Source organism: Harmonia axyridis, chromosome 1 (genome assembly GCF_914767665.1).
Source record: "Harmonia axyridis chromosome 1, icHarAxyr1.1, whole genome shotgun sequence".
Classification (NCBI taxonomy): domain Eukaryota; kingdom Metazoa; phylum Arthropoda; class Insecta; order Coleoptera; family Coccinellidae; genus Harmonia; species Harmonia axyridis.
In genome coordinates, this window is record NC_059501.1 from 64,478,494 (window position 1) to 64,500,911 (window position 22,418).

General features: G+C 33.7%; 1 protein-coding gene across 1 annotated transcript; it reads right to left on the bottom strand.

Annotated features, from left to right (window-relative positions):
• Positions 1-4,921: 4,921 nt before the first annotated feature.
• On the bottom strand, positions 4,922-16,210 carry LOC123686462. The gene is made up of 6 exons (XM_045626623.1): positions 15,942-16,210; positions 12,361-12,875; positions 8,694-8,793; positions 7,353-7,454; positions 6,829-6,981; positions 4,922-5,222 (listed from the first exon to the last, which is right to left on the bottom strand). The coding sequence occupies exons 1-6, from the start codon at positions 16,062-16,064 to the stop codon at positions 5,169-5,171; spliced, it is 1,047 nt and encodes a 348-aa protein (XP_045482579.1). The 5' UTR covers positions 16,065-16,210; the 3' UTR covers positions 4,922-5,168.
• Between the last annotated feature and the right edge of the window lie 6,208 nt (positions 16,211-22,418).

Consider the following 22,418-nt stretch of genomic DNA (forward strand, 5'->3'; position numbering starts at 1 on the left):
TCGAATTGTTGTTAACAAAGCAATGTCGCAAAATAAATATGTTTAGAACAAGTATGCGTAATCGCAATGAAGATATCTGTCAATGTGCAATTTGAGACTTCGCGAAAGTGCCAAGTGATGTAACGTGTTTGCTGGGTATTATTTTGTACCCCTCATTAGAGCTGTTTTTACCAATGCACCATTTACATCTCACCTTCAAATTCTAGAAATCTGATAAACTTCAGTCTATGAAATGGCTTCAAGGAGAATTCTAGACATTTAGAGTTCATATTATTTTTTGCCTTAGCTTGTAATGGCGGGCATTCTATGACCAGGCGATAAGAAGTTTCTTCTTCTTCCCAACAGAATCTGCAATCGTCAGTTTCTCCAATAATTACTATTTGGCATAGAACTTATTTTTATTACCAATCAAACATTTTGAAAATTACTTTGCCTAATCCCATGAGTATTTTGTAATGACCATACATGTTCATTATGGAAATTGTTTATTCCGTCTTGTGTGAATAACACTACGAAGTCGAAAGGCTTCTCTGAAGATGCGATGTGTTACATAGTGCCAAGATGTCAAAAAATATTTGTCTGTAATCAGATTGACACCAAGTTGCAGGATCGTTCATTAAAATTTAATGCCAATATTAAAACGTTAAACCCACAGTAGGAGGAGCCTATTAGCTACCTGCAGTCTTTAATGCAGGATTGAAATTTTACTGCGGCATCCAATTTTAATGAACGTTCCTGCAACTGGGTGTAAATGCTTCAAATCAAAATCTGGCAAAATGTCCAACAGTGCTGAGATTATTCTTTTGGAAGAATTGCTTGAAGAAGTTCAAGAAAAGAACAAATCTCTAATGGGAAATAATGGTTTACTCCCCGAAAAAAACAATGATAGAAAAATTTGGCTTTACCTATACAGGGTGTCCCGGGAAGAATGCGACAAACGAATACCATGATTGAAGGTCATTATGGAAGACTAGTATCAAAAGGTTTCAATCGCCTGAGTGCCTCCTTTTGGAATATACAGGGTGATGTTCATCTTATGAGAGAAATTTCACAGTTCAATAACTCTTTAACTAATCGACCGAATAATTTCAAATTTTGAAGTTTTGTCACCCTTTACTATCCCCTTCCTTCAATATTTCTGAATTCGTGTAAATCAGATCCGCACTAGGAAAATTTCAGACTTTTCCTATTTTCGTGAATATTGGATCACCCTGTACGTGAACATGATGATTTTTTTCCGTTTTCGGAACCACAAAGAATCAATTCATTATAAAAATTCTAAATCTCGGTTTGGCACGGTCATACAGGGGGTTTCACGAAATCGAGTTGTGTTTTTTAAAATGATTTCACAGAATGAAATATATACAGAGTGTCCAGCATATTGATTGCAACTTCATTTTTTCGAATGGAACACCCCGTATATTTTTCTATATTTGAGTAGCTCTTATTTCACTGATTACGAATATATAATGTATGCTTGGTCTATCTCCCTCATTCTGAGTACCACAGAGTTTCAAATTTTAAGAACCACCCGGCATGCTCAGTAATCAGTTTTCAAGTGGAAGGCTGTGGTAACTCAAAACGCCCTTTTTTGAGTTATCTCGTTGGCAACGATATGACATACGTTTTTCACTATAAATTGGAATTGGAAGATTAGGATGCAACTCCATATATTCTCTCCTTGTAGCGTTCTTATTTTTATTGTTCTTAACATAAAGTGATAATATTTCAAATTTTTCCGCTTCTGTGTAGTGCATATTCGATGAACAGTTTCATTCAATGACAAACGTATGTCATAAATCGTTGCCAACGAGATAACTTAAAAAAGGCCATTCTGACTTATCGCAGCCTTCCACTGGAAAACTGATTACTTAGCTTGCCAGGTGGTTCTTGAATTTGAAACTCTGTGGTACTCAGAATAAGAGAGATAGGCCATTTATATGTTATATATTCGTAATCAGGGGAAAAAGAGCTAGCCAAATATAGAAAAATATACAAGGTGTTCCATTCGAAAAAATGAAGTTGTAATCAATATGTTGCCTACTCTGTATATATATTTCGTTTTGTGAAATCATTTTAGAAAACAATACTCTTAAAGAGGGTGAAAAACTCGGTACAACTCAATGGAATGTAGAAAGCTCCCTCTTAGTTGGAAGATGGCAGATATCCCAATATTTGAGTTGTGCAGTATTCAAGCAATTCTCACAGAGGGTGTAGTTTATTCATTGGATGAATGTATGATGTATCAGTTCCAGTCATATACTTTAGTTGAAGTTGTTTGTCTATATATCAAAGTTGGTTCATTTTTTAATTATCATTATTTATATTTATTTGTTAGGCATCCCCTGTAAGATTCCGGGGGTTAATAATTTATTATTATCATTATATGAAACTGGATAATTGGGGATTGCTCTGGTGGATTCGGGATTGGCTGTCGGGTCGTGAGTTCTCAGTGAGAGTCAGTGTGACCAGATTTAGTAGAAATCTACTTTTTTAGTAGATTTTTCGCATTTTCATGGAGTTTTTAGTAGGAAGAAATCCTTTGGTAGATTTCAGTAGATTTTGGTATTTTTAAAAAATATAACCGAGACGATTGGGAATATGGAAATTCGGATATCTAGACTGTTTCTATGAATCAATTCATTGTTCATTCTCATTGAGGTTCTACGTTCTACGTGTTTCTAGAAGAACGTACCTACTTAAACATAATAAAATCATAAAACTTCTTTGGTGGCTGTTGGCTGAGAATAAATACGAAGAATGATTGAATATCCGAAGGGTGCATCATTGAAAACAGATGGTGTGTAAACTTACGTTGAAATATACCATTATCTCACATTTGGTATTCTATTCAGTGGAAAAAAATATATCTAACTGGAATTTCATCGACAAATTTGGGTGGCTGCATATTTCAGATTTCGAATGCCAAATGCAAGAGAATATTTTCGGCTATTAACCGCATCAAAACAAAAAATAGAAACAGATTTCTAAATAAAAATATAGCATTATTATAACATGCTAAAGAAGGACTTAAAGAGATAGGTGATTGTTGTCGTTTTCAACCTACAAAAAATATGCTCGATTCGATGGATAGTGAAAATTTATATATGGATGTTAAAGACGATGATTTGACTGCAAATTGATACTGATTTTTCAATTATTTTTTTTATGTTCAACTGTAGTATTTCATTTCTTTATTTAATGCTATTTTTATCCGAAACATTTTAGTTTTTATTTCTATTTATTTCTTTTTGTTTATTTAAATATATTAATTTGTTTGTTTATATTTGCTATTTTGATCCTATTTGTTTTTGTTCGGTTTTTTCCTTGTTTTTGTCGTTCAAATTTTGAAATAAAATCTTGTTTTATTTTCGAATCTGAACGCATCTGTACTGTATATCCTATTCATGATGTAAAATTTAACCATAAGAGACATAAGAATAAAGTGTATTCTGAATAATGTTAAAATCTAATGCAGCGCTATCTGTGAAATTTTGTCAAAAAATTTGTAAGTAGATTTTTAGTAGATTTCTGCGGCAAGTTCAGTAGATTCAATATATTTCAATCTGGTCACGTTGGTGAGAGTGGGTGATTGTCTTTTTGGGTGGTTCTGAGTCAAGTGTGGTGAACCGCAAGGCTCAGTGCTTTGACTCCTTCTTTTTATATTATATATCGCTGACTGATCCCTGGGGATGAACGTGTCTATCAATCATGAATCATGCTGATGAAACCAAACTGCATGCTAACACCACTAGTGATCATAGAATACCGATGGAAGATTTGGAGTCCTTAAGGAGGTGGTCAAGAAAATGACTAATCAAACTCAATATCGACAAAACTGTGAGGCTGCATCTTGCAACTCTAAACTTCAATAATTTTATGGCGATAGGCTGCTTAAGTCCAAATGTTAACACTGCGATCTGGGAATCACTGTATGTGATTACTTGAAATGGGACTTGCATGTGAATAAAATTGCAAATAAAGCTAATACAATAACCTTTCTCATAAGTTATGTCTTCAAAGAAAAGAGAGATCTAAAGAAGGTTTCCTAAAACCCATACAATAATTTGTATGAAGAAAAGCTCAGTATATTAAACAAACTTGACCTCCCTATTTGATAGAAGAATCAGAGGTGACATCATTGAGACATTCGAGATCCTAAGCGGTCACTACCTGCGTAACATGGAAATTTTCCATATGAATAGTGATTCACGGCTTGGCTTGATATTCAAGTCAAGTAGTTGTTTTTCAATGTCAAGTAGGTATTTATTAAGTACTTGACTTGACATTTAAAAACTACAACTTGAGTATTTCAAGTCAAGCTCAAGCTACTTGAGCTTGAGATTGAGCCAAGTAGCTTGAATATCAAGCCAAGCAGTGAATCCCTGCATATTAATTCAAATCCAAACCTATGGGATCACAACTACAAACTCTCAGCTGAATGCTGCAGGCTAAATTTGAGGAAAAATGTCTTCACTAACCGTGTGTGTAGTACACAGATGTCATCCTCTAGACACTAGTGAGATAAATGCAACAAGTTGAAATATTTTTTTTTTGTTGACCTATTAGCCGAAATTAATATCTCAGTTTATCACCCTGAGGTTTGATATTCCATTCACAAGTCGATGTGAAGAAGAGAACACATATTAGGGAAATCAATTTTATTCAATTGATATTTTCCAATTTTTTTACAGAAGGAACTTCGGGAAAACTAGTCTCTTCTCTCTTTCAACCAAAAATCAATAAGCAAGTTCGTATGTCCAATATTTTTTTCCTGAAGTCAATGATTTTCAATAAATGTCACATTGCTTTGATTAAAATGAAAAAAACACATTTTTCTTAATTATTTCGAGAATGAATCGATTAATCAATTTCAGAATATACATTTATCTAATTCAAAAGTACAAATACCTAATAACTACTAAGTTTACCATTGTTCATTCAAATAAATAAAACTAATTCAATTTCAATCGTCATAATGTACAGTTTATATCTAAGGACTAAGGACATTAGTAGATTTTCCTTAATGTGGTTTAGATTCTATCAATTCAGAAGCTAATCATAAATCAATCGACTACAATTTGACTAAATTTGACTTCAACGAACTAGAGGTGAACTAAAATTTCTTTCCATTCCTTCCCTGACTCATTCGAGTTTGTAGAGCAGCTTTATTCAATCAATCCTTGTAGCGCTGTCAGAAGGGACATAGTAGTCTTAGCCAACTGAAAAAAATAACGACAAATAATTACTAAAGTAATGTATTTAAACTTGTATTCAATCACATTTTTACAAAAGGGTTTTTTTTTGCTGCCATGATGATGAAAATAGAGGGCAGCATTATAAGTACTATTGAAATTTTCATTTCAATGTCCATTCATAAAACATATAATCAATAAACCAAATATCTGATAAAGCAACGGTAGCAATAACTATGATTGTCAATGAACTAAATATTCGAATTCTCTACTACACATTTCTATACAATAGTACTGTACAACAGGAGTTATGGTGTATTTCCAAACTATCATTAGTTCAACTGTTGCTGTCCTAGACATTGTTAATCGCCTTTTTTTCTCCTTCATACACGCCTTCGTTTGATTTTATCGATCATCATTGATTGTGGATTGTCATCTGAACCAATAACAAAACAATGGCAACATTGCTTGAATTGGGCGAATTGCTTCGGCATCCACCATATTCGGCAATTCTGGCCCCCAGCGACTTTTTCCTTTTCTTAGACCTCAAAAGAATGCTCGCTGAATAAAAATTTAGCGCAAACGAAGAAGTAATCGCTGAAACTGAGGCCTATTTTAAAGCAAAATACAAATTGTACTACAAAAATGGTATCGAAAAGTTGAAAGATCGCTATAATCGCTGTATGGCTCTAGAAGGCAACTATGTTGAATAATAAAATCGAATTTTGTCAAAAAAATGTGTTTTTTTATGGTAGAAGGGGACTTTTCAATTGGCCTGTTATGTGGCGAATTGATAGAAATAACAGGCAGAGGTAGAAAAAAGAAACGTCCTCAATTTCTTTATGTGCTAATTCTGGAGCTTTTCATAAATGGCAGCCCTAGAGTCCAACAAATAAGGTCTTTCTCTATATCGTTGCACAATTTTGATGTGGTTTCTTCATTCCATCTTAAAACTCGACACGGTATGCCAACGAATAAAAACACACACTCTGCGCAAACTACACTAAATTACTTTTCTCTAATTCTGTGGTTATTCCGTTCATTCTTCCACATCTTGTAGAACAAAATCGTGCGAGAATATATCAGAAACGCACAGTTTTCATGGTTATATTTTATTATTCTATGTTGGCACTCCGAACTTTCCGCTACGGCTTTATCTGTCAATTCATCAAATTGCCTTAAAGAAATCAGTCTGCCAACCAACATTTTTCAATGCAAAAATCACTAAATTATATTTATGGAAATATTTCATTAATTTCAATGAAAATGCAATGAATTAGAGAAAATAATGTATAATACTCGTACAGAAGGCTCATTCTACCACTCGTTCATTCCAAAACTCGCCACTTCGTGGCTCGTTTTTGAATTTTGAACTCGTGGAAGAATATTAATGCCTTCTGCACTTGTATTATAAATAACTATACTAAATTGACACATGTTTAGTTCTGAAGTTCAATCGGTGAACAGGAGTGGGGGACTCGACTAGATCAAGTAAATAAACATTATATGCAGCACTTGCTACAGTACTAAATCAAGCGGTTTCTACGATGCAAGTAACTAAATTTCTTCACTTGATTTAATAACTTGCTCCAGCTGCTTGACACTTGTAAATTGGGTGTAATGTTTTACTTACTCGCACTATAAGACTGTAATCCAAGTCAATATTCAAAGAATTAACAGCTAAAGATTTCTTAGAATTGATTAAGAACATCAGATACAGAGATTTGTTGTGTTTGTTCCATAAGAACCAGGGACATTCACACAAGTCCTGGTATAGGTCTTCCGACTGAAAAAATAAAAAAATTGAATGAAATAGAAAAAAAACACCGACTTCGCTTCGTAAGTTTTTGAGCGCCCATTCATTCATATCACGATTTTCATTTTTATTTTAACAATGTGCATTCTCATTTTTCCGTTTATTGCCTACAAAATAGTCATCAGTAACTTCGGATGCTTTTTCATTATCATCGAAATTAAGACATTTTGAATTCATCAACCGAAAATTTGAGCACGGATTTGTCATCAGTTAGTCCAACCTAATTGTTTGTGAACACTTTTGGCTCAAAATCCAGAGAATACTGCCATTGTGAAAAAATAAAATGCTTTGTTCAAAAAAAGTTGGTAAGTATATTCCAAGATTATTTGGTTTCGACTTACCTCATCTTTAAGGAGTTGGCCAACTTTGATGAACAGATAAGTGAATAATATTACCAACATAACAATGAACAGGGACTTCATCAAAACAATGTTGTTCATATTCTGAAACATAAAACAAAATCTATAACTCGTGGAAAAAACGTAGACAATAAGAAAATAGTACGAAGAAGACAAAATTACAAATTTTAGTCTGTCTATATTTACACGCTTATCTCCGAAACTGCTGAACAGATATTGTTTCGGTTTTATAGTAACCTTTGCGCATAGGTAAGCATCTTGGGATATTACTCTGTATACGAAGGTCACTTATTATGGAAATTCTATTATATTTTTGTAGCCACTAATGATAATCAGCGGCAAAATAGAAGGAAAGAGGGGTGTAGGAGTAGGAAGAAGGCAAGCCTCCTGGCTCGGAAATATTCAAGAATGGACCGGAATAAGAAATGCAGGTCAACTTTTGCATATGGCACAGGATCGAGAAGCATTCTCAATGGTGATTGGTGATCGCCAACATCGGACAAAACTGACAGGGCACATGAAGAAGAAGAAGCCACTAATTTTGCATTTCAAGTAATGGATGGCATAATCCAATTAAAATAAAACCGACTAGACACTAGACCATATCTGAAATGTCCGGAATTTTCGAACGCTATTGGATAATATGTCATTTATGTGTATCAATGTTTAGTAAAGAACAATCATCAAGTGAATATTGAACAATAAGAATCTTTATGTTTAATGTTTTATTCTTTAAACTAACTTTTTGTGCAGTTGAAGTTGAAGAAATGTGCAATACCACCCTTCATCTTGAGAATTGGCACGTTCACGACATCATATGAAATTTTTTTCTCAAAATGGCTCCAAGAAGGGCCCCATCAAATATTAGCATAAAATTATGGAATGAAATCCCTTCCTGATCTGTTGGTTATTTTTTTTCCAATATTCTTCTTGAAATTTCTATATTTTTGGTTACGCAATCAACAAAAAATTCTGCCCGAAGCTTGAAATCTAAATGCAAATTCTAATCTCGATCGAAAATGCACTTTTGAAACACAACAAAAAAAATAGAACGGACATATTTCCAGTGCAATGCTCTATCCAGCTACCATTATTTTAAAAATAAGATTCACACTTGAACCTGAATTTGAACACGCATTCATCATCAGCGATTGGAACCTTATCATTTGAGACCATTCCTGACTCGAAATTCGAGAATTATACAGGCAGAGCGCTCAAAAGCTGCTTCGAGTCCATGATATGGAAACATTTTTTCCGAATATTTGGGCATTTCACGAATTGTTTTCCTTTTTATATGTAAGAAATGAATAAAAGGCGAATCACCATTTTCACACTAAAGTAGAAGGTTGTGAACAAGAGAACCCCAATCACGAAGATGGCAGGAGTTTCCCTCTTGATGATCCTGGCAATTATTTCATTATACCTAGAATACAAATTCATTATGTTAATTTAGTTATTCAATTTGTTAACCGTTTACTCAATTTATACTGTTTTGGTTATTATGAATTCTCCGAGTATATACAGGGTGGCCACTTTTTTAATGGGATTGTATTGGTAACTTTTAAACCATAAGAGTTAGAAGGTCGGTCAAATGAAGAAAAAGTTGCATGCATAGAAGCATTATCAAGCAGTTCAAACAAATCGAGATTATCAGGGCCGGTTATTGAGATTTTCGAGATATCATAAGAAAAGTAAATTATGTCATTTTGATTTTTCTTTTTTTCCCACTTTATTTAAAATATTATCAAAAAATGTTACAGGAATTTGTTATTCGACAGTAAATTATCTTCAATTCGACGTAATCAGATTTCGTATCCAACGTTTCTTACTCTCTGGGCTACCCTCAACCTCATTTTTTCAATAAGGACCTGCATATTTCATGACATTTTTCAAAATAACTTTTAACGCTGAATTCAACGGTACCTATATCATACAATGTCATTCAAAGTTGATTTTCAAGTGATTTTGACCCTCATCCAAATTTAATGGTGTGTATGTAAGAAAAAACAAGTCTATTAACGATATCAATGTTCTGAGCCAAATTCAATCGAACCCAGAAAAAAAATCGAGAACTGTGGCCAGTGAATGGAATTTTTCAAAAACTGCTGTTAATAAAATAGTCAAGAGACGCGAATACAATGATTTTAAATTTGAATACCAAGCCTTGCAAAAATTATATCGTAATGATCTCAAAAAAAGTTCGATTCTGTAATTTGTTTCAACGGAACAAATGACCAATACAACAATAGTGATACCTTGCGAGAAAATTGAGAATGTTTTGGAAGGTATTCAAGGAGACCAAACAAGCAAATGTATAAGAAGTATGGGTTCCAGAACCGTAAAGTGCATTTTACAAAATGGTGGACATTTGGAACACTGACTTCATTAATTTTCATTTACTTTCGAATAATCATTTGATTTTTTTTTTCAGTAAATGATACTTTCGTTTAATTATTAAGTATTGAAATATTTAAATGATTATTATAAAAGAAGAACCAAGAAACCAGTATACTGCTCTCTTGCTTTGATTCTAATATGTTCCATTTAGTTCAAGATGGGCAAGTTGATTTTTTTATCGAAAGGACCCCGCACGTTTAGTATGGGAAATGGATTTCCGTGAATTTGGCTGAATTTTTGATATGTTATAGTTCTTGATGAACTGATCAGAAAAGTCCTGAGCCACAAAGCTCAAAAATGGACAGTTTTCGAGATATGGAGCTTTGAAAATGGATTTTTTGCAATTTTCGGGGTTTTTGCTCATCAATCGGGGAGCTCTCATTTCTGGTTTTGATGGAATTTGGATGTTCGGCGGCCAGAACCCGACTGAGAAATGATCTTCCTTGGTTATATTAGGCACCGCCATCGATAATTTTTTATACACTGCTCCACATTGGCTATGAAATGAGATACAAAATCCAAGATCTGCCATACATCTTTTCATGCCACAAGATGACGCCAGAATGATTCACATGACCGAGAAACGACATATTGGGAGATTTTTTTTAAGAGAGACCATAATAACTGAATCCTCATATATCTGATGTCCAAAAATATCAAATATGTTAGCCGAAATGTTCATAACCAGGCATCGCGAGCTGTAATGGGGGAAAATGGGAAAATCATAATCATATATCCTCAGGGATAACAATTGTGATCACTATTGATGTCATTTACATATGATATGTGATTTGTTTCTCACAAATCTCGATAATCTGACAATGGGGTGCCAAGACATTTTCCTCAGAATGTCTCGAAATTGATGATAGCATCTCACAGACAAACGAATACGTGAAAATGTCTGCAGTTTTGATGCAATATAGTACTATACGGGTAGAATATAGAAGTCCAAGTATTGGAAGCTAACTATGAATGGAACTTCCGATATTAACCCACGAATTCTTGAAAAAAAATTTTTTTTCTATTAACTTTTTGAACTTCACACATACGAAAGAATACTATATAATAATATGATCGTTGGCAAAATGAATGAGTAGATCAATCAAAAACAATATAATAATGAGAGTAACATTCATAATAATAATTACAATAATGATAATAAACAAAAGACAATTTAGATGCTATCATCAATTTCGAGACATTCTGAGGAAAATCTCTTGGCACCCCATTGTCAGATTATCGAGATTTGTGAGAAACAAATCACATATCATATGTAAATGACATCAATAGTGATCACAATTGTTATCCCTGAGGATATGATATATGATTATGATTTTCCCATTTTCCCCCATTACAGCTCGCGGTGCCTGGTTATGAACATTTCGGGTAACATATTTGATATTATTGGACATCAGCTATATGAGGATTCAGTTATTATGGTCTCTTTAGAAAAAATCTCACAATATGTCGTTTCTCGGTCATGTGAATTATTCTGGCGTCATCGTGTGGCATGAAAAGATGTATGGAAGATCTTGGATTTTCTATCTCATTTCATAGCCAATGTGGAGCAGTGTATAAAAAATTATCGAAGGCGGTGCCTAATATAACCAAGGATGATCATTTATTAGTCGAGTTCTGGCCGCCGAACATCCAAATTCCATCAAAACCAGGAATGAGAGCTCCCCGATTGATAAGCAAAAACCCCGAAAATTGCAAAAAATCCATTTTCAAAGCTCCATATCTCGAAAACTGTCCATTTTTGAGCTTTGTGGCTATGGACACTTCTGATCAGTTTATCAAGAACTACAACATATCAAAAATTCAGCCAAATTCACGGAAAGCCATTTCCCATACTAAACGTGCGGGGTCCTTTATTGCATATTGCATGTTGTTAATTTAACTAAATGACGGTAATACAGATCCGACCCAAAGAAATTGGATAAGGGTCATAATCACCTGAAAGTCAACTTTGAATGACATTGTGTGATATATCGTTGAATTCAGCGTTAAAAGTTATTTCGAAAAATGTCATAAAATCTGCAGGTCCGTATTGAAAAAAATGAGGTTGAGGGTGGCCCAGAGAGTACGAAACGTTGGATACGAAATCTGATTACGTCAAATTGAGGATAATTTACTGTCGAATAAAAAATTCCTCTAACATGTTTTGATGATATTTGAAATGAAGTGGGAAAAAAAATCAAAATGACATAATTTACTTTTCTTGTGATATCTCGAAAATCGGCCCTGATAATCTCGATTTGTTTAAACTGCTTGGTAATGCTTCTATGCATGCAACTTTTTCTCCATTTGACCGACCTTCTAACTTTTATGGTTTAAAAGTTACCAATACAATCCCATTAAAAAAGTGGCCACCCTGTATAATGATATTCTATAATGTGAAGGGAAAAGAACACAATATTGTAAATTTTTTGATATTTATAAGAAAAACTCAATTAAAAATACAATAAAATACATTTGTAACGTGTGAAGACTAACACAGTTGCATTTGTATGAATGAATTCTTGAATATTTTCAAAATTTTGTCACAACAGTTTTCCAGCAAAGGAAATAATGAAAGTGAATGTTCTATTACCTTTTAATGTTTATATGTTCATCGATACTTCTCTTCAAAGTTACTTCTACATATCTCTGGTATGCTCTATCCTGGAACCACATTTCTTTCGTTCCAAATATTTCTTCAATAGATCTGATTTTCTGCCTTAAGAGCATCAAGCTATAAGCATTATCCTGAACGACGGTTAGCATAATAAAAATAGGACAAGAAAAAGTTAAAGTTAAAACCATTTTCATAATAAGGATAAAAAATTCAAAATAAGGATACCAAAAACGGTTTTTGATATCATCGAACAAATAGAAGATGCAGACGAACTCCCTCAAATCACCAGTTATAGGAAAAACGAATAATGCACAGCATACAAGTATTACTGTTATAAAAATTCTCATATATCTGAGAAATTGTATATCATTGTGAATTCGCTGAAAAACCCGTGGTTCGGCATCACTAAATGACCACATAACTTTCTTCAATTCCTCCAATGGAAAATGATCTTCAGACGTGAACATTGCTTCAGACATCATCATCAAATCCTAAAATTAATGATATTCATTAGTAACTCTTCCAATTAAATCAATTTTCAATAATTCACTAAAATTAATTGAAATGGGTAATATAATTCAAGATAATGAAGGTAGCATGGTCAATTTCGTTGATGATACAAATTTATTAACTGGTGCAGAAGAATTTGAAGAACTAACAAGACGAGCAAACCAAATTTTCTTAAAATCAAAGTCATGGTTTGACCAAAACAATTTGATCCTTAATGAAAATAAAACTAAACTTATTCTTTTTGATACAAACAGATCACAGAAACAAAAGTCAGATTCAGTAACCTTATCGAATAATAATTTTCAACTATCGGAATATGTCAAGTTTCTTGGCGTTTACATCGATCAATTTCTGAATTGGCGTCAACACACAGAAATAATATCAAAAAGATTAAGCAAAAATTGTTATGCACTAAGATCAATCACCGAGTATATGAATGAGAACACCTTAAGAGTAGTATATTTTGAACTTTGAAGCCACCTACAAATATGGAATCATTTTCTGGGGAACAAATGAAAATCTGGAAAGAATATTTTTACTACAGAAGAGAGCAATTCGGATAATATACAAATTGGGATTTAGGGAATCATGCAGAGGAAGATTTAGATCAAAAAATATTCTAACAGTGTATGGTCTTTACTTGTTCGAATGTTTAATGATTTTACATAAAAATAGGAGCAAATTCACAAGCGAAAATATAAATTCATATAATACAAGAACTTTAGACATAACTTTCCCAACACATAGATTAACATTAACTGAAAAAAGTCCAACCTACATGAGTATAAGAGCTTTCAATAAACTACCAAACGAGATTAAAAGCATTTCACAATATAAAAAATTCCAAATCAAAGTGAAAAATCTACTTATTCAATTAGAACCTTATAGTCTCCAGGAATATTTTGAAAGAGCAATGTAAAACTTAAATTGTGACGTCATTTCACTTAATTTGTATAGTTTATGTTATGTAACTACAAATCATTTGAAATAAAGAAATATTATTATTATTATATATTATACCGGATGGATATTTGATCCCTGTGGACTGACTCGAGTCCAAAAACGGAAAAACAAAATTTGGTTCTTTCCTAATTCCTAACTTTAAGATCTCTTATTAGTTCAGTGCTCAGCGGGTTGATAACAGCACGCAGGGCCGGCGTTAGGGGTGAAACAGTGAAGCGACTGTTTCAGGCGCCTCTTTTCGAGGGGCGGCAATTTAACCCAGTTTGTGGCGCTTTTTCATATTTCTGAAAAAATATAGTCTTGATTCTTAAAAACAACATGAGGTTGGTCCGCTTTGCTGCGTTTATCAACATTCCCCGCAATAAAAATCTCCAAACCGTCTTTACTAAGCCGCCTGTTCAATAAATAACATATGGCAACCCAACCAATATAAGCAGCATTGTCTATTACCCTAATTGAAAGAGGGATGGAATGTCACAAAGACGAAAAACAACACGAATTACGTGGAAGTTTCTTTACACATTCAATATATGGAAAATTCCTACGATTCTAAATTTGAAACTAATTACTGATAAATGCTAAATGTTTTCAGCGGAACATATGTTTTTAATTACATTCAGTTTTCGAAGCTTTGCATGCCTTACTGCCCTTTGTATCTTGTGGTGTGATAGGTAATCTTTCATCGATTGTCAAAGTCAGATATATTACTTACGCATTGTTCATCGGCGTCGAAGAACTCCAGGAACTTATTGTAGGTAAAAATGTCTGAAAAATGAACCCAGTGGAAACGTTTAGCAAAATCGCTGAAGAAATCAAAAATGACGAATTATCATCGAGGCAGGTGATGTTTTTTGTTGGGAGGAGGGGGGTGTTTATTGATACTTTTTCAGCAGGGGCGCCAAAAAATTCTTTGCTTCAGGCGCCAAAATTGCTCGCGCCTGCCCTGACAGCACGAAGTAGATGAAATTGCGCGTCTAGGGCGTTTTGAATACCCAGAGAACCAAATAGTTTTTGGGCTCAAGCTAGCCCACAGGTCTCGAGTAGACCGCCACGACGGTAATTCAAGTAGATGTACAACTTTGCTTCCGCCGCTTTGCAATAGTTTGCTGTAGCGGTAAGTGCTAGTTGAAATAAATAGATCGTAGACGTCATACAATAAGATAATGTATTTGTAAACATAACGCCATCGAAATATTAGTCGATTCGTGTAGGCATCATAAAGTTATTCTTGATTAAAACATGTCAGCTTACGAGGCAAATTCTCGTCTAGGTTTCAATTTTCTGCTTTAATATGAAGAAATTTGTGGCTGAAGCTCATCGAATGTTATCCAAAACCTATGGTGTGGCCGCTATTAGTGGAAGAACTTGCCGAGACTCATTTCAACGCTTCAAGAACGGTGATTTTGGCATCGGAGACCAGCAAGGCGGTGGAAGAGAGAAGGTTTTCGAAGATGCAGTATTGGGATCATTACTTCATCAAGTCGTGTCAAACACAACGAGAATTGGCAAGATTATTGGGAGTGACGCAACAAACCATTCAAAAACGTCTGAAAATCATGGGAATCATGATTCAGAAACAAGGAAATTGGGTGCCGTACGAGTTGAAGCCGAGGGATGATGAACTGCGTTTGTTTGCTTGTGAACAGCTGCTTACAAGGCTAAGACGTAAGGGATTCCTGCATCGCATTTTGACTGGAGCAGAAGCGCAGAAAATCAGAGATATTCCAGGCATGCTTCCACATCGACGGCCAAACCGAATATTCACGGTTCCAAAGTCATCCTCAGTATTTAGTGGGACGAGCTCGGCGTAATGTATTATGAGTTGTTGAAACCGACTGAAACAATCACAGGCGATCGTTATCGCATATAATTTGCTTTCTGTTTCCTTTTCCTTTTGTATCGAAACCCACAGCTTATGTTACAATAAATATTTTCCAAAACGCAAAAGTTCAATTTGAATGATCTTTAGGTGGCAAGCGACCGACGAGTGAACTTTGAAGTCGAAATAAACGAAACCAGAATAGAACGAATATAATCAATGCCCAGGAATTCCAAGTATTGAGGATTATACGTAGTATACTCACGAAGCAGAATGTGATGAGCATGAATCCATTTTCAACCAAAAGGCGAAAATCCCAATGTATATAAAAAAATATTGCAGTTAAAACAATGTTGCACATAATCCCTGCCATGTAGAAGAATGTCATCACTCGCAGAACCGGAACTTCGAATATGTGTGCGATGTAAGGGAATCTCTCGTGAAATAAATCACCTGAAAATGATGAAAATATGGTTGAAAATTGACAACTGAGCTCAGTTTCTTTTTTGTGAGGTCTTACATAATAAAGTTGGACTGTTGTTGACTGATGTGGAATTATTGGTTGTTTCGTTTATAGTTTGCGTGTGCTTTCTTTAAGGATAATATAAGGTGTGGTAGAAATAAATCCATTATTTTTCCTATAGATGGCTTTTAGTGAAATGAGCCCGATCGAGTTCCAGTAGATGGCGTTAGAAAGCTGAGATTTGGTACAACAAAAACTTTTCTGACAGTTTTGTGATTAGTTGGTTTCAGCGTGCGTCAAAGATGGACACAGCAAATATGAAATATGTTATATTTTACAGTTATTTTTCGAAAAAAGGCCAGGCGGCGGATAATGTATATATTGCTTATGGTCCTGATACTGTAACAGAAAATCATGCGCAATGTTGGTTTCGTCGATTCTGTTCCGGTATTTTCGATGCAACGCACTAGGGGGCCAATAGGCCAATAGGAGAGTTATTGAGTTCAATCAGAATTAATGCCAGACCACACAGCGATAGTGACTCGCCAGAAGCTCTGTGAGCTTAGTTTAGTTGGGAGGTTCTTATGCATCCACCTTATAGTACGGACATAGAATCAATTGTTTACCACCTGTTGCTGCCCATGGCGAAAATTCATTGAACATTTTTTGTTCGAGGGTTCGAGGTACTAGGTACCTAAAAGCATAGTATAAGGAAAGGATTCCTTATACTATGCTAAAAGATACTCTTCAAAATTGTTTTTTTATTTTCAGATTTAGAATATCAATTCGATTCATGATTATCAATATTTTTGATGTATTTTTTTATACTTTCGTGATTATTTATTCCCTACAAATTGAGTAATTGAACGTAATTATATGAATCTGAATAATAATAATTAATTTAATTAGGAATTCAAAGATACGTAAAAATTATCTGAAAATAAAGATCATGAAAACGATTCTGTTTTGTGAAAAAAATTTTATCATTGAATCTGAAATATTCTGCCACTTTAATTTGTCAATGGAATTCCAGTTACATTTTATTTCACGTATTTTTTTTTCATGGACATAATCCCCCATTAATATAAATAAATAAAAAACGTGAGTAGCAATTAAAAAAAAAAATTATAAATTGAAGGAGTTTGCTTTTTTAAAGTGGCAGGAAAACTGAATCCTGGTAGATTCTAGGTCCTTTATGAACCTGTTTAGAGTCAATGTCTAGGACCCTACTATGAGGTTTATAAAGAGCGACCAAAGGCCATATGTTACACGATACAGGTAACCTATGAATAATGGTGACTGAAATGAATAAAAACCTTCGAAGTTTGAAGGAGAAACAAAAAAGATCCAGAACTAATGAATATGTCTGAAAACTAGAGAACTATGTTCAACTAATGTGGAAGATACGGATTGCTGCAGATTATTCTACAAGCGAATATCTTCTGCCGAAGAAAACCAGGAAGACTTCTTATATAATAGATTACGAATTTGAGAACCTTGCTCGGCAGAATATCCTTGAAACTTTTTGGAATTGCTGTGAATAAAGTTCTTATTACTCTAGTGACTCTATGCTTGCCCCAAAGATGGCAACCTGGGCTGCGCGTCACTCTCCAAATCGACACCGCTGGGTGTATAAACCTACCGGACTACGAAAGAGTTACTATACTCCACTATGAAGATGGAAGGATTATTTAGGAGTTAGCAGAGATCACTGATTATTATATAAGTGATCTCAGGATGAAGCACTGCAATCCTAAGAGAGAGAGCGTTCCTTCAAAAATGGCTCGAGAACGCCTCGCCAGATTACTATTTCGAGCGCCAACATCCATAATGATTGGGCATGAGCATGAGAAAAAAAGAAAATGGTTTTCTTACTTTTTTTTACTTCCAACAAACAAATACTCATTGTTTCAGTAGTGATGATCAGCACTGCAATTGAGTATCGAAGTTTAGTTTTTCAAATCTGAAGTACAACGACTTCGAACCAAAATGTCCTGACGAAATATTTTTATAGCAACATCAAGCGCTAATAACTATGTAAACTTCAGTATTTTCTTCAAGTATTTGCATTGAACCACATAAAAGTAATAAGATAATTCGATAAAAATATACTTGCATGGTTTTGTATGTTTAGTTCCCATTTCTGCTTCTTACTCGTAATCGCGTCAATATCTATTGATAGGTACATATTTTTTTCTTCCATTAGAACACGACATTTTGCCATCACAGAATAATATAATAACACAGAGAATTCATAACAAGGCTAATTTTATACCTACTCAATCTTCCGAATATCAAAGAAATAAAAGAAATATTTCTTTAATTATATGGGTTGAATGAAAAGGGGTTTCTTATCGATTGAGTAGTTTGATTTGAACGAAAGAAAATACAATCGAATTCAGTGATATTTATAGTTACTTCTAACGATTTAACGACATAATCTAACATAGGATCGAATTCAGATCTTGAAGATATATTAAAAATCAATAAAGGAAATGAGCCGATGAGTAGAGAATAAAATTAAAAAAAAAGAAAAAAAATTAACTCTTGCGAACACAAAAATAAACCATAATTCCCTCATATTTCCACTTAAGGATAAAAGATAAAAAAAAAAGTATGTGAGAATTAACAAATCAAGGACCACCAGTATTATTCTCCAGGAACATAGGTAATTTATTGCCTTAGAATCATAAATTGAAAATTGATAATCTCTGAGCATACTATAACCTTGATCAGTGGTTATCAATAACAATTTTATTTGTTTCTCATTTGTAAACGTCAGTTTCCAAAAACACAATATTAATCAAGAAAGTTTATTTTATCAAGTCACTAACTTGTAAAACTGACAGTTAACTTGCAAAATTTTTACAAGTTAGTAGTATTATTTACATTAGAAAATTTTGTTTTATCGTCATATAACGTATTTTCCCATATCTTCTACATCATTCATGTTTAAGGAGAGAATTTCATCACATCGACAACATCCAAAAATCCCAAATATTGTTACAATTTTCGCCAGCAACCACTGGTCATCAGAAGCATGTAAAAGAAATTGTTCAGCCTCTTCTTTACTTAATACCTTGGCCTTTTTTGGCGTATAACGCTCATTTTTTCGTTTCAGAAACGCTATTATCTTTTGAAATCTGCAAATGACAACTAAACGTCATATTTTTCAATAAATTTTTTAAGTAAAACAAACCTGCGAACAGGGGCATTTTCTTTCATTTCCAAGCAGCTTTTCAGCATAGACCATTTTGCCCATAAAGTATTAGGGCTGAATCTAGCTGATAGCATGGGCGCCCGCAGGGGGGGCCAGGGGGGGCCATGGCCCCCCCTGAGGTTTTGATTGCCTCATTTTTCAGCACAACACCCTCAATATTACTTTCTCAATCCAAAGAGAAAAAAGGAAAGAAATGGATTCACAACAATTTTCCGGTTTTCAATGGAATTACATACTATACATATAACCATAATCGGCAGAGGTAGTTTTTGGATTGAAAACTTTTTTAGGCGCGTTGAGCACTTCTTGGGTAAAGAAAAATCGTGGAACCGAAAGAACTCCATGCGTGTCAATTTGTTTATAAATTCATCTTATACATATATACTCTCCATGCGTGTCGGCAATCGGCATTCTCTTTGAACGTCACCAGATGATCGTTTTATGGGCGGCTTCTTCTTAGGCGGTTCCTTTAATGTGGGATTCTTCATGCGGCTTCTCTCATATTTCAATAATTATTGTCCATTCTCCAATCATGATATTTTTTTTCGAGAAGAAGTAGGAAGAAAGGGGAAAATATAGAATCTTTTGATTTTTGTATTCCTATTCTATACATAAAAGTATTAGAATTCGAAACTACGTTGAGAGTGTGTTCAGAGAGTATTTTTAATGTCTGTGACTTTATATTATGTTATTGAAGGTAAGTTCTATAATTAATTAAATTAATTACAAAACTGATTTTTCAGTTAGGCGCCTCTCGTATTTTGAAGTGAAAACTTTTCACAATTTTTGGGTGAACAAAAATCATGGAACCCGCGTCATTCTCACCGAACACTTTTCATGAGTTATATGTATATTGTGTTATCCACAGTTGACAGTATATACCTATATAGTTCAACAAAATACAATCACGTGCTTTATACAGACTGTTATATTCTTACTTTTACTTTCAATATAAATTCTTAAATAGATAATGAAGGTTAGTACAATATATGTAATACAATTTCTTTTAATTTCAGTAGCTACAAATGTTGCGCCATTAACTTGAGAGGGGTTTATACCGTTTCAGCGGTCAGTTCAAAAATAGAAACGGTTTAATTCACGCTAGAAACCATCGATTTATACGAGGTGTTCACTATTATTTATTTCAAAGAGTTCGCAATTTTGGAAAGTCCTTAATATTTTTTTTTTTGGTTGGAAATTGGAAAATTTGAATTTTTATCGAAAAATAAATATATATCCTTGATATATACTTTCCACACAACCATTTTTTAAAGGATTTTCACATAAAAATATTATACAAAAAGTTTTGTCAAAAGCTGAAAATCCGATTCTTAAATAAAGACTCGTATAGTGCTGCCCTCTACTTATATACATAAAAAAGGTAAAATATAATGTGAATGTACAACTTCATACACCGTACAAAGTTTTGTCATCGCAGGACCCCTAAAGGGAAAATGAATGGGAATTGACTTTTTGACTGATACGCGGAAAGCCACTCTTAACTTCAATGTGAAGTTTCAACTATTATATTGTATATTATTCAGATTAGAAGTGTAAAAAAAACAGAAATTAAGTAACTTGTGAATTGTATCGTTGAGCGCCGAGCCATTAGATAATTATTTTCGAATAATTTTCGGTTTGTCAAGAAGTATTAATGAGCAATTTAAACTTTAATCCTTGATTATAAACACTCTTTCGTCAACCAAAAATAATTCGAAAATAATAATCGAATAGCTCGACGATACAATTCACAAGTAATTTAATTTTCACTTCTATCGGCAGTGCCCAATGACTGCTTTCTTTTTTTTTGTTTGTTTGTTGAGAGTCATTTTTACTTATGTTTATATTTTTCTGATAGATTTACCGTTGGAAATATGGATATTCGAACATTTTTCAAAAGGAAATCAATTGCCGATGACGATTGCAGTAAGTCCCCTAAAAATATTAAGCTTTATATAATAATATAAATACTGTGTAATATTTCCACTATCTGTGATCCATGGTAGTACTTTAGGCGCATTTATTAAAAGACCATTCATAAAATTTCACATGCAGGCAAAAATTATGCTAGTTCCGCTTGGCATAAGGATTCAATTGTCCGTGCTAAAAATTTTTTTAATGTGCTATCCAATGAAATACCTGACATATTGTCTTCAATAGATGAAGGTAAGAAAAAAAATGTTGCAGAAAATAGGAAAAAAAATTTACCGATTATGAAAACAATAGTCACGATTTGCCTATACGAAAGAGCAACAAGAACTCTGGCAATTTTAGTGATCTTTTGAAATTCAGAATAGACGCTGGTGATAAATATAAATACAGAAATAGAAAGAAACGGAATACTGATGTCGCCTATGACAATCATGGACGCCTTATCGTTTTTCAATAATTTTCATTTTGCCCCCCCTGAGAAAAATTTCTGCGGGCGCCCATGGCTGATAGTTGATTCAAGTAGACCAACAAAACATCTTCAGTTACCCCAATCACACTATTTTTGTTTTGCCACTTTTTGAAGTCGTCAAGGAAAACATCAATTGATATAGTAATATCAATTGATGTTTTCCTTGACGAATTATGATATGGACTGCATAACGAAAAAAATATTTATATTCTCCATTCAAACTCCAATTTGTTTGAAACTTTTCAGCGTCATACAGGCCTCTATCGAATCCTTCAAATGATTTCTAATATTAATAATAATAATAATAATATATTCATCATCAAAGTTTACATATACATAAACATACATATGAGGGACTAATGAATATTCAAAAAATGGAGAAAACCAAGTAAAATGGTTTTCTGTGAGTAAAATCACAAATATTACAAAATTTAACATTAGCCTTAATGTGTAGGTAAGTAGATGCAGAGTATCATTCCATTTTCGGTCTTTTCTCAATCCAGTGTGAATAGTCCAATTCAGGTTCAGTGTCGCAATTCGGTGATCCATATCCATATCCGTGTATTATGTCACAATTCGGGTAAATTCTCAGTTATCGAGTAGTTGGTCAAGATTCGGGTAAGTAATATATACACACATATACATATATATATATATA